The 12036-nt window shown below is 44.1% G+C and overlaps 1 protein-coding gene across 10 annotated transcripts in view; it reads right to left on the minus strand.

Annotated features, from left to right (window-relative positions):
* ADGRL3 (adhesion G protein-coupled receptor L3) overlaps positions 1–12036 on the minus strand; it is a 522926-nt gene that overhangs the window by 71054 nt on the left and 439836 nt on the right. For all 10 annotated transcript variants that reach the window (XM_054824728.1, XM_054824729.1, XM_054824724.1 and 7 more), the window contains 4 exons: positions 10686–10869; positions 9752–9874; positions 7501–7709; positions 6638–6814 (listed from right to left, as the gene is read on the minus strand). In XM_054824728.1, coding sequence (XP_054680703.1) covers positions 6638–6814; positions 7501–7709; positions 9752–9874; positions 10686–10869 — 693 coding nt within the window. The remainder of the gene's footprint in view (positions 1–6637; positions 6815–7500; positions 7710–9751; positions 9875–10685; positions 10870–12036) is intronic.

Here is a 12036-nt window from a genome sequence, read left to right on the forward strand (position 1 = left end):
TTGCCTAATCTGTCCCTCCAGGAATGGAAAGAGTAATATGTTTGGGGTTGGAGGAATAAGCAAGCAGTAAATAAAAAGAGTGTCATCAACTACCTCAGATATGATTGCTCGGTGCCTGGTGGGAGCTGGTAGTGTGCTGGACTGGGCAGAGACCCAAGTGGGGCAGGTTTGAACTCCTGTGCATAGCTGATGCTGCTCCTTGGATTTGTAGCAATCTAGGGCTGTGCGGGCTCCCTCTGCCCTTCTTCCTCCATCGCTGGTGTTGAGAGGGGATTACTGCTATGACCTGGCTGTAATGCTTCGTGGCTAAGTGCAAAGGGCTACTTAAGAAGCAAATGGTTTTGTAGATGTGCCAAAAGCATCAGCTGGGCTACATGGACCAGGAGGAAACCCCAAGGGCTCCTGCATGTGTCTGGGCTGGCTAATGGCATCACCTGCCATGGCTATGCAGGCATGAGAGGTTTTGAGGGGGCTTTCCCCTCTCTGTGGCCAAAAGGGATATGTGCTGAGGGGACTCCACTGCTCTAGCACCCATCCTCTCCTTCTTGCCCAAGGATGTACCGAGGGAGGAAGGCAGCTCTGCTCCACAGCGGACACAGCACCCACGGACCTGGTACATTTTCCCTGTGTGCTCTGCAAAGGTGATGCTGTCATGGGCAGCATCGGGTCCTAACCCGAGAAAAAAGAGAGCTTAATTCCCACCTGAAGCCCCTGTGCAACATCACTGTCTTCTGACTATGGTCATTTAAAATGGCTCAGATCCCCAAGTGCTCCTGCAAGGTGATTTAGCCACCTTTCCTCTCCTTGCCTTAGTCCTCAAAGGTGCCTTCATATCCTGCATGGGCCACACAGACCATCTTCGTCCTCCCCGCCATTCTTTGCAGAATCCTTTCCCACGAACTTCTTCCCAAAATGCAACAGCCTTCCAGTGACTGCCAGAAGCAGCAGCCAGTGCAAGCCATAGAAACCCTCATGGCCACAATAAAGAGATACGAGGGCACGTCCACAGAGAAACAGGTAGAGATCTCACCTCGCCATGTGTTACAAATGCTACTGTGCATACAGCATGTGGCAATTGCCCAGCATTTCCATTGTACTCACAGACATCGCTGTAACTGAGATGCAGTTGAGGTGAGATTCCATTGTGGAGAGGAAGAGAGGCTTGGGACAACAATTGCATCCACCGTCCTGCCCTCCCGTGCTGGCTGGATTTAGTAAAGCAGGCAGCTGTGCTTACTCATAAGGTATCTCCAACCCGAGAAATGAGCTACGGCGTCTGTGCCAAACTCAGTGTAGACATCTACCCAGCCAAGCTGCTGTCTTGTTGAGTTCCCAGAAAAAATCTGGTCACAGCATCGTCAGCTTTTGCTGTTGCACTGATGGTCTTACCCAGCCCGGTGCCAGGAGACAGCTGGGACATGGCTTCACCACACCACAGCCACTACCTTCACTTTGCTCCTTGTGTTCACCCTGGTCTCAGCCAGAAAGGAAGGGGGTAGCAAGAAATAGGGCAAGGCTTAGCACTTGCCAACGGGAGCTACTTGACTTGTGGATTTTAGGACACAGGATCAGGAAACCCTGTGGGGTGATGCTGTTCCCATACTGTGTGGCACCACTCCTGACTGTGCAACTAGCCCTGGCTCACAGATCGGAGGGTCAAGAAGGGTGATACTAAGCAAATATGTACCTGTTGGACTGGGGAGAAAGAAGGACGTGGCTAATAAGCTGCTGTGTGCCCAAATTTCTGACACCTGTAAGCACTGAGCTAAGAAGCTGCAAATTCAAGGGCTTGGAGTACGCTCTAGATGTTTTCAGGTTGGACACCCAAAAGTGGCTACCTAAGAAGATCTGGGTCAATGCTTCAGGGAATGCACAGACAAGGACCACCGAGATGTCCAACCTGGCAGAACTAGAAACAGTAAGAAAACTAGGGCTCAACCCAAAACAACGTGCATCAAACTGAGGGTGGGGAACTCAAGGAACTCCCCAGAGTGACTTACTGCCCACCTAGAGAAACAGCTCAAGGATTGCTACCAAGTACAACTCTGAATTGACCCTGTAGGCACAGATTACTTGACCCAATATGTATATTTGACCTAAGGTATAACCAAACGTGTTGTTTGCAAATTCTTATTCTTTGAGTTCATCAAAGTCACAGATTTCTGTTCCTAACACAAGCTCAAATACTGCCATATTTTGAATTTTAAAATCTCATTGAAGACAAGCATGTAATTTAATAACTTTTCTGCTTAATTAAAACAGTTCTTATTTAATAACATATTAGTATAAGTTACATTTTGCAACATGTAATATATCTTTTTGAGAATTAACCCCTTTGACGGCACAAAATGATTTGTCGTGCAAAATTAATTACATAGCGGTTTCAGTAACTTAATTCTGCAGTTAGGGTGTTTTTGCAAACCTGTACCCACTTCTGCTTTCATTCACCGCTGTTCAATCCCACAAGTGCTAATATATGGATAAACCAGCACTGCAATAACTTCAGCTTGCTCTTTATATCCGAAATGGCTGTATTGCTTTAGGCAATGGACCACCGCATTCCATTTAGACTTCGTATATTTTTATTCCTTTCTCTCCTTAGCTTGCCTTACGCTTCCACTCCCAAATAATTCGCATGGTGAAACATGTTTGTGGTATAGAATAACATCTGAAAGCTTCCGATTAATTGCTACAGTTAAAACACCTTTCTTTTTTTCCTCCTTTCTCTCTTGTTTTATTTCTTTATTTATTTTTAAAAGAAGAGTAAGCTCTGGCATTCACTACATACTGATAAGCAACATTTATCTACCCTGAAGTACCTTTGCTTATTCTGTTTTGGGTGGGTTTTTTTAATTGCATTTTCCCACTAGCTCTGAACTTGTTTTCTGGCTGCATATTTTTCCCATGGTACATTTAAGATGCATTTGCTATAATTAATATGATGCAAAGTGCAAGCTTATATGAAAAACAGCTTGTAAATTTTGAATAATTCTGCAGCAATTACATAGGTAGAATGGCTTATTTAACTATGGGCTTTGTCCCATGGCATGGGAACCACCATGTTTTTATAGCATTTAAGGGTCATAACAAATATCCTACTAATTCAAACAATAGATAGATATTTAACATAGATCTCATCTATGTTAAACATATCTCATAATTTAACAAAATATCTATGAGACTGTAACAATTTTCCCATAACAGAGACCAAATGAACTTCTTAGCTGATAAAAACAGTGATTTGCTTCCAAGTCTTAAAATCTCTCTCCAAAGGACAGATCTTATTTTTCCTGGTAACCTGTCTGAAAGGGCAACAAATGCTGCAGGTCTGCAAGGTCATCACTTGCTAGGAGGATGCATCAGCAAGGTCCAGCTCACAGGTCATTATGGTCCTGTGGTCCTGTCCCCATGCTAGCTGGGGCACTAACAGCAGCTGGAGGAGTCCCTGCGGCTGTGGGTCCATTGTTCTTCCCAGGAGCTATGCATCTTGTCTATGTGTATAGCAGGCTCTTGGCCTTGAGCACCATTATTTACCCCACTGAAATACATGAGTGAATAAGAAACTCTGGGCCCAACTAATTTTAACAGGCAGAAAGTATCTTCAAATTCAAATCTCCTCCCCTTAATTAGGTATTGTCCTATTAAGACTGGAATTGATCCCAGCAACTTCTACTCTTGAAGCGCAGCAATAAATCCCTGCCACCGTGGTCAGCCAATGTCATTTTCTGCCCCTTCGGACAAAGTCATATTGCTGTTTCATGCTGGAGAGCCAGACAGCCATCAATCACCTCCTCAGCGGCGCTACCTTCCAGCTCCGCTTTGCCACATATGCTCTGCTAATAATTAAATCCCAGCCCGTAACTTGCAGAGCAGCCACTGAGGTCTCCTCCAGAGAACACGCTCTTTTGCCATGCTACCTGGGAGGGAGATCATTCATGACCAGAAATGACATTTTGTTAAACTGGTGCTGGCTCTTGATTAAGAAGCAGGACTCTGATCTGATATCTGCCCCCATGATGCATGGTGTTCAGTCTCATTAGTTAGGGTGCTGTGGATACTCATTACACCAAAAGATGCAGATCCAAAAATCCAACAAACTGAAGTCAGTAAACTACAAATCTCAATTACAGAAGAAAATTGTTTCTGTTGCAAAACTCTCAGAATATTATTAATTATTGTGTGTACGATAGTTCTCTTTAGGCATCCTAGTCACTGGCCAGAACACTGCTGTAAGAGGTCCTGCACAACCACGCAACACCCTTTCTCCAAGGATCGTTCCACCTCCAAGAAGACTAAGGTCTCTGAGGCAAGGAATGCCTTTTTGTACAAGACATGAGGCAACAAAATGGCTCAAAAGCATGCCTCCAAGAGAAGAGTGCGAGTCAAGGGACGACAACAATCCTCCTTTATTTTTAAACCTCCACCTTTCCAAATCAGCAGGTATTCTGCTGCCAAGACTTTAAAACCAACTCATTGCAACAGTGTAAGGAACGTCATACAAGCCACCTCTCAGATCTGCCAAGAGCCACATGGCCATCTCCACCAACAGACTGGAGCGGGATGGTGCTGCCAGGAAGAGCAAGGTGATGAGCAGCTGGAAGGAAGAGTTGCAGATGTTTGCAGAGTAGACACCTGCCTTTGCCCTCAGACTGGGATGACTGCTAAAGCAGACATGCCAGGAAGCTGTCCGGTTGCATCAGAGTCAACAAAGTGTAGCCAATTTGGCTCTTACAGCAATGATACTTTGGCTGCAGCCAAATGATAAAACATGACCTGAAAATCTTGAGGGCACTTGTTAACACTCAAAAACACCCACCGGCTAACAGCACACTGGCTTGGTGCTCGGGAAGCCTTCAGCTGTAGCTCTTTCCAACCTGTTGGGTGAGCACAGGCGAGCAAGGGTCTCACGTTCTCTTTCTGTAAGATGAGATAACACCAGCGCTACTAGTCTAATGAGATTTGGGTGAAATGCTGTGCAGACAAGGCGGACCTACTTGCAGTTTGGCAAGAGGCTTGTTTGGCGCTAGCCCGTATCTGCACCACGCAGTGGGGATCACTCTCATTCACATCAGTGGAGTGGAAAGCTATCTGCATTTCCCAGCTGCAACCTCTGACTTCAGTGACTCAGGTATATCTGTTAACTCCAGGCAGGTGATAACAAGCCAATCACACAAATTTCTTTTGAAAATTCAAGCAGTTGTAGGAAACTGGCAAAAACAGACTTGGACTGCAGAGTGCCATTAGCCTGTAAACATGTGCTCTGAATAGGCCGTTTCTTCAGACATCTCCCAGGATAATGCCACAGCCATTTAATGGCATGTCTCCTGGACCAGTAGTGACTCCTGCAGAGTACAATGGATACGTCATCCTGCAGCAGCAGCAGATCTATCCTGCCCTTCTCAGCTGGATCCAGCTGTTGTGGCAAATGTGCTGCCAGACTCTCATTTCTTTTTTTGCAGAGCTTTGGTCATGCATGATGGTGCTTTAATATATATTTTTATTGCTGCTGTTCACATTCCTCTTCAGATTATCAAGTGAAACAAAAATATACAAAGAAGTGACACTGGAAGACTATTTGAGGAAAGGTCTTTTAAAACCATAATAGCTTTTGTGGTTATGCAGTCATGGAAGTGGCTCTGAAATGTTCTGTCTGCATGGAAGATGCTAGATCTGTATCTAGCTCAGAGCCGTGGATTCTGCTGCAGTGCCAGGCACATGAAATGGAGATACCACAACACAGAATATCACTAGGCCAGAATCTTTTGGGCATCTAAAGATTCCTCTTCTTTCTATAGCAGTTGAGACTGTTCTCAACCAAAGACAGCCAAGACAGCTCAGGAAATGGAGGACCATCTCAACCATTCTTGCATTCTTGAATAAAATCCCAAATGTATACTTCACTCCCCAAGCGACTACTATCATGAGGAACATCTTCTTTCAGGAGTAACTCATTTAGCTCCAGTGGGGATAGTCATGTGGGAAGCCAGAATTACACCGCAGACCTAAATGAAGGCAAGGAAACTAGCTGATCATGTACTGGCCTCGGGTAGATATAGATTCTATGCAGCATGGTACAAGGCGCTTCCCTTTTACATGTAGCTCACTGTCACATAGTGAGACGCAGAGAATGTATCTTTTTCCCTTAGTTGGAAGCTGGAAAATACTTTTGGGTCCACACATACACCTCACACAAACACGCATGACAGTGTATCTGCAGCTGCTGCAAGCAGGACACACAAGTTGCACCCCATGAGGCAGGCTCTGCTGGCTTCTGTCCCACCACCCAGGGTGCTCGCTACTCCCTGATGGCACAGTGAGGACCCCATGAGCAAGGACCCAGCCAGGAGATGTTCTGCACCAGTAAGCAAAGGATGTGGCAACAGCTCATTCTGCTCACTCATCATCCTCAGCTCAGAGCTGCCCATGCCAGGAGCTCAAGACAGGCTTTGCATTGGTGTGACTACCTCCTGTTCCACCATATAGCAGAATAAAGATTTACATCAGATGATTTCTACTGTTAGAGTTACTGTCATGCAGCAATTTCCCTGCTCAGCTCCATTTGCAGTAACAAAATGGTGTTACACTGGCCAGTTTTCCTGCCCAGTGCATTGGCAGCCTCTGAATCTGCAACGCCTACCTTAACTTCCACGTGTGCCATCAGGACTGCAAAGTTGGTTAGGTGATTGCAGGAGCATGTGGTGTGCGTCTTGTTAGTTGTCAGGAGGCGACATCCCTGGGTGGACCAATACCCTGTCATTGTACGCTTTGTATAGCTCCAGAATGAACAGTTTGGATTGAAATTTTCTTCTGACTGCTGCAGGGAAGAAATGAATAAATGCAATAAAAATGATAGGGTTTCAAAGATTTCTAAATGCACTATTTTTTTTTCCAGAGGCACTTTGTAACTCTCACCCTTTAATTTTGGATAAACAATCAGCAGTGGTTTATACGTCAAGTATTACTTGCCAATACCAGAGAAAGTTAGATTGTTGCTGCTTTCTTTGCTAATGCAGACTTAGTTCTTTGTTCTTGATTAATTTCAGCCACAGACTAAATCCAGCTCTTCAAAACCAGATTGCTTCATTTGCATTGCAGAGCAGAGAAATTAATTGCTTTAAGCAATCAACTTTTGCAATAACTGTGCTTGGCTAACAGGAGGACTAGCTGTCCTCTTTCACTGTAATTCCACTTTCCTCTAATATCCCCTGCCACCATGATAAAATAATATTATGGTCTATTCTAATATATTGGTAGTTTTTAATTACAGAATGACGTGTGTCAGCAACTGAGCAATGGCCATCAGCTCAAAAGAGACTCTCTACTTTTATTAATGCAACGTAAAAGAGACATTCTCCATAAATAACACAACGTGCAAACATACAAATGTATAATTCAAAATCTAATCAAGGACTGCTGGGGGCCTCACATCAGCCAACTTTTGCATCACTTTTTGTTTTAGAAATTGAAAAAAAAAAAGCAGCGCTTTTTGAACTCACTCACCTTGATGTGCTTGACAGTAAACACCACAGGATCAGCTAGGTAAACCTTATTGCTGAACTCTTTGTTTATTGCTGCTGTGATGACAGGGGAGTTGACAATGACAGAGTGATTAGTCGACATTGCTTCTGTTCCCAACTTCATGCTGGCATTCTCCGTAGAGAGGTAGGTGCCCAAGTTGTTGTACAGCACAAAAGCCACCCTGATTTCACCTAGAAGAGCAGTAAGAGGTTAGATATTCAGGTCAGTGCACTGGGGGTATTTTTGTTGGTTTTTTTTAGATGACAAATCTCTTCTCTGAACCAACTTTAAAACTTCTCTGAGAAAACGTGAAAGGACCAAGATGTGGCATATGACAACTCACCTCCTGCTGCCAGTCCCAATGAGCACCATGAGGTGCAACAAGTGGTTCATGGACAAGAAGGACAGACCTGCCTCTCTCATAACAAACTTTTTTAAGCAAAGAGATTGGTGGAAGACAGACAGAGAAGGTGGGCTTATTTTTGGCATCAGTGGGTGCAACTGGCTCCAGAGAAAAGAGGCCAGGTGGCCCACTTCCCACCTGACATAACACTTTATTCTCCAGGTTGTGCTTGGCAAACATGTTTCATTCTGGTTTGTTGAACAGATGCAGTATAAAACTATAATTTAGTCCATTAATTAATTAAGACTACCTCAGAAAAGTGTGGGGACAAATCTGGGAGAAGGAATTCAAAATTTTCCAGCACAATTCCAATCTCACATGAAGGGTAAAACAAAATTGCAGAAATTTCATTAAAAAATGCATTTATTTTCTTAATTTGCCAATCAGATATCCCCTCTTCCACAAAAAAACCTCACCATTAGGGAGGCTGCAGAAAACCCAGGCCACCAGCCAACTGTTTTTAACTGAAACCATCCAGTTTTTCTTCTGTTTTGCACATTATTTCACAGGATAAGAACGGAATGCGATCAGTTTACCTTTATATGTATTAGTTGTGGGAAGATATTTTTTTAGTTTCTATAGGAATCACCCCAGCTTCTGAGGAAGGTGAAGCATTTATGACTCTAAAGGTCCCTCCCAACCTAAATCCTTCTACAATAATTTTATTTCTAGGTCTTCGGTGACCTCCAGGCGGGTGCCAAGCTGGTGCTAATTGATTTGACCAGAACATCAGTGATACCATGCTTAGAAATACAGAATTCCTCTTCCTTGCTGCCAACACAGTTTCTCTTTCCCTACAAATCTCCAAAGCTCGCTAGTGGAGTGAAACTCCTGCCCCACTGCAGCTTTACTACGCATGTTGGGTTTTTTGCTATGCATATTGGGTTTTACACTGTCTCTTAAAGAAATACTTCTCTTCACATCCTACATGCAAAGGTACCAAATGCCATCAAGGAAGCCAATGGCAAAACTTTCTTTCTGACCCACCAGACCAAACTTTTCTCTCAACAGTTGTCAGAAATTTTTGGCAGTTTTAACACATCTGGTCTGGCTACAGTACTGCCCTATCACTCTATGTTTTGCCTGCAGTGATCAAAGCCCATACTAGAGTGCTTTCCCCCTGCACACAGGTTAAATTTTAAAGGAACTCAGAAATAGGAGCATGTTAGGTGCATTAGTAGAAAGTTTGGGAGCTTGAAGTTGGTCTATAGTGGGGCCGTAGAGATCAACAGACATCTGTGTTCAAATTCCTGGTCTGGAAATACATGGCTTGGCAGCATTAAGACCATTCACATATAACATCATCTTTAATTTATGCTATATCAGGAGGCTCATAAGCTTCAGAGAGAAAGGCACTGAACATTTAGACTCATAACAGCTAATCAACCTTTTCTGCCATGTTGGCTCATTATTAATATTTGCTACTACTGCTTCTGCCCTCTCCCTTTTCAGATATTTGTATAGTGCCCCACTGTGAAACAGTTTACTCAAACAAGCCTCTTATCCTATCTGAAGCCTCCTACTGCAGACAACAGCAGTTAAATGCAATTCTCTGCACCAGCGCTGTGCCCCAACAGCCACATCATTTAAGGATCTGATGCATTTTTTACCAGCACGTAATACTTGTGAAGGCTGTGAGTCATTTAGCAATATAATACATTCCCAGTCAGCCAACTTAGCTTGCAGTCAAGGGCATGGGCACCTGATGCTACCATTAATTTAAATATTAATGTAGTGATTATTACTATACTTACAACTGGTTAAACACAAAACAATGCCTAAAGCATGACTGATTCATGAAGCCAGCGTGGCTGGCGGTGCTGGACCTACCGTTTCGGCCATTTTGTTTCAAGGTATTTGCTGACAGCTGAATGGCGCTCCCATGGCCCATGTTCTGGGGAAACTTCAGGTCTTCCAGATTACCATCGGTGCTTAGTCTCGCAACTTCCAGTTCTGTTTGCAAGAGAGACTGACACTGAGAAAAATCTCTACCGAAATAATCTTTGACACGATACTTCAAAGCTACAAAATGGTGTTTCAGACCATCTGAGAGCAGAGGAATCAACATACAATGTTTCACGCTAAACTCTGTTTGGGCTCCTATTTCTTTTTAAATCTTTGCCCTGAAGAAGTTTTAAATTTAATTAAAAAAAAAAAGGCAAATAATTTCTACTCTCTGTGGAAGACAAAAGACAACCAGTTCTTGTAAACAAGAACCTCAGGATATTAAGGACAATGGTTAAAATGAAAATCTGAAAATGCTAGTTCTTTGCCACTGGCGATTGGTACTTTCTGTAAATGTTATCAGTGCTTGGGATCTGTATTCATAGGAATAGAAAGAAGAGTTGTTCTCATTTTACATATGCACAGTGGGAGTGCTGGTGCTTTCCATCATGCTTGTTTTTTAATTAAAATCAACAATCAGCCAAATAAAGACACAAATTTGTATGAAATGAAACACAATTGCGTTATGATGAACAATCTCCCTGTGAAGCGGTGCTTTCATTGCTCTAGCGCAGATTTTGCCCTCAATGCCAGGAGCAATAAAGGCAGGTTAGGTGCTCATTTTCCATGAGATTTCAAGGGTAGAGAGCTGCTTTATTCCTTTAGGCTCTTTTGGAAAGACTTATAAGTCCTTCAGAAAAAGGGCCAAGACATATCTAACAAATTGCCTTCCAGTTAATCTAGGGGCTAAGATGGAAGCCAGGTTTCCCAGGCTTTACTGTCCTGGCTGGTCTCGCTGTTTATGGGATCTATCCCTTACGGATGTTGTCAGTGTTTTCCCGGACGATGTCTGTCTTCAGCAGGTTATCAGCCAGCACGAAGGCACTGTCCTCCACGGTGTCAAGTAACTTGGTGGCTGCGCGCTGCTGTTCACTTGCGTTCAGGTCCCTCCACGCGTTCAGAGCCTGTGGCTGCAGGAGGTTGTTCACTGTCTCCACCATGGCCTGCAAGGGAGAGGGATCAAGTGAGAAAGGGCTCTAGTGAACCTAAAGCACCATCGAGACCTCTGACATACGCTCAGTCCCATCGTCCACACACATTAGTTTATAGGGAGAGGACAGCATCTCATTTCCCCACCCATTGGGGCAGCCTGCAATGGAGTTAGGTATCATTTATCCCATGCAGGCTGGGAATAGCGCTTTTCTGGTTCTGTGATCGGCAGCTCTGGGCTTGCAGTAAGAAGGAATTAGGGGTTGAGGGAGAGGGGCAGAGAGGCAGAGGGTAGATGAGGAAATCATTAAGAAAACATGCAGGAAAATAGATTTCAAAACCCATCTGTGAAGCAGGTTGCTGCTACCTGCAGCACCAGAATACAAGAGTAGGACTGGAGCACCCAAGGAAGGTATTTCGTATCTGCAAAGGCTATGTTCCTTAGAGTGTTTCCCACCACATAACCTCTGGCAGGCAGTCATGAAGACACAGAGATAGCTGAGTTATGCCACTTCATCCAGAAAAGCAGCAGGTGCCCACAGAGATTTAGTTAAGACACTACATTTTAAATCACTCCATTCAGGAAGGAGGCAGCCCCTTGGTAACAGCTTCAGTCCCTCCTGCGGCATACCTTCTGCCCCAGGCTGCCACGCACAAAGAGCTCTCCCATGGAGAACTTCCCACAGGTTAATCTGGATGCGCATCCAGGATCACACGAAACTGCGCTGGCCTCATGATTGCAGAATTACAGCAGTAGAGCCTACTCAACCTGAAAGTTTTGGTCAGCCTAAAACCACGCTTAGTTACTAACCAGACCTGACTCGACTACCTCTCAGCTAAAGTTTTTTAATGAGACCAGCTGTACCAGTTGGTTCAACTCATTGTGCAAAGGAAAAGGAAAAAAAAAAAGTGTCTAGCCACCAGGCAGGCCTTGCCCCACAAAGAAACACCTCCACTAACACTGACTGCAGAAAGCAACCTTCCCTTTGAGATGAAGTTGCTGTTCTTAATAACTTTCTGTACGCTGAATATATAGGCATCGAACCCACACCTCTGTTCTGCAAGGCAAGGACAGTCCCATGGGATTTTGACTGGGATTGCAAACCTAAAGGATGGCCCATGAGATCACTTTCATGGAAATACTTCAGTATTTACTACTGACAGTGTTTCTAAACCCAACT

Source organism: Grus americana, chromosome 4, assembly GCF_028858705.1.
Source record: "Grus americana isolate bGruAme1 chromosome 4, bGruAme1.mat, whole genome shotgun sequence".
NCBI classification, from domain to species: Eukaryota; Metazoa; Chordata; class Aves; order Gruiformes; family Gruidae; genus Grus; species Grus americana.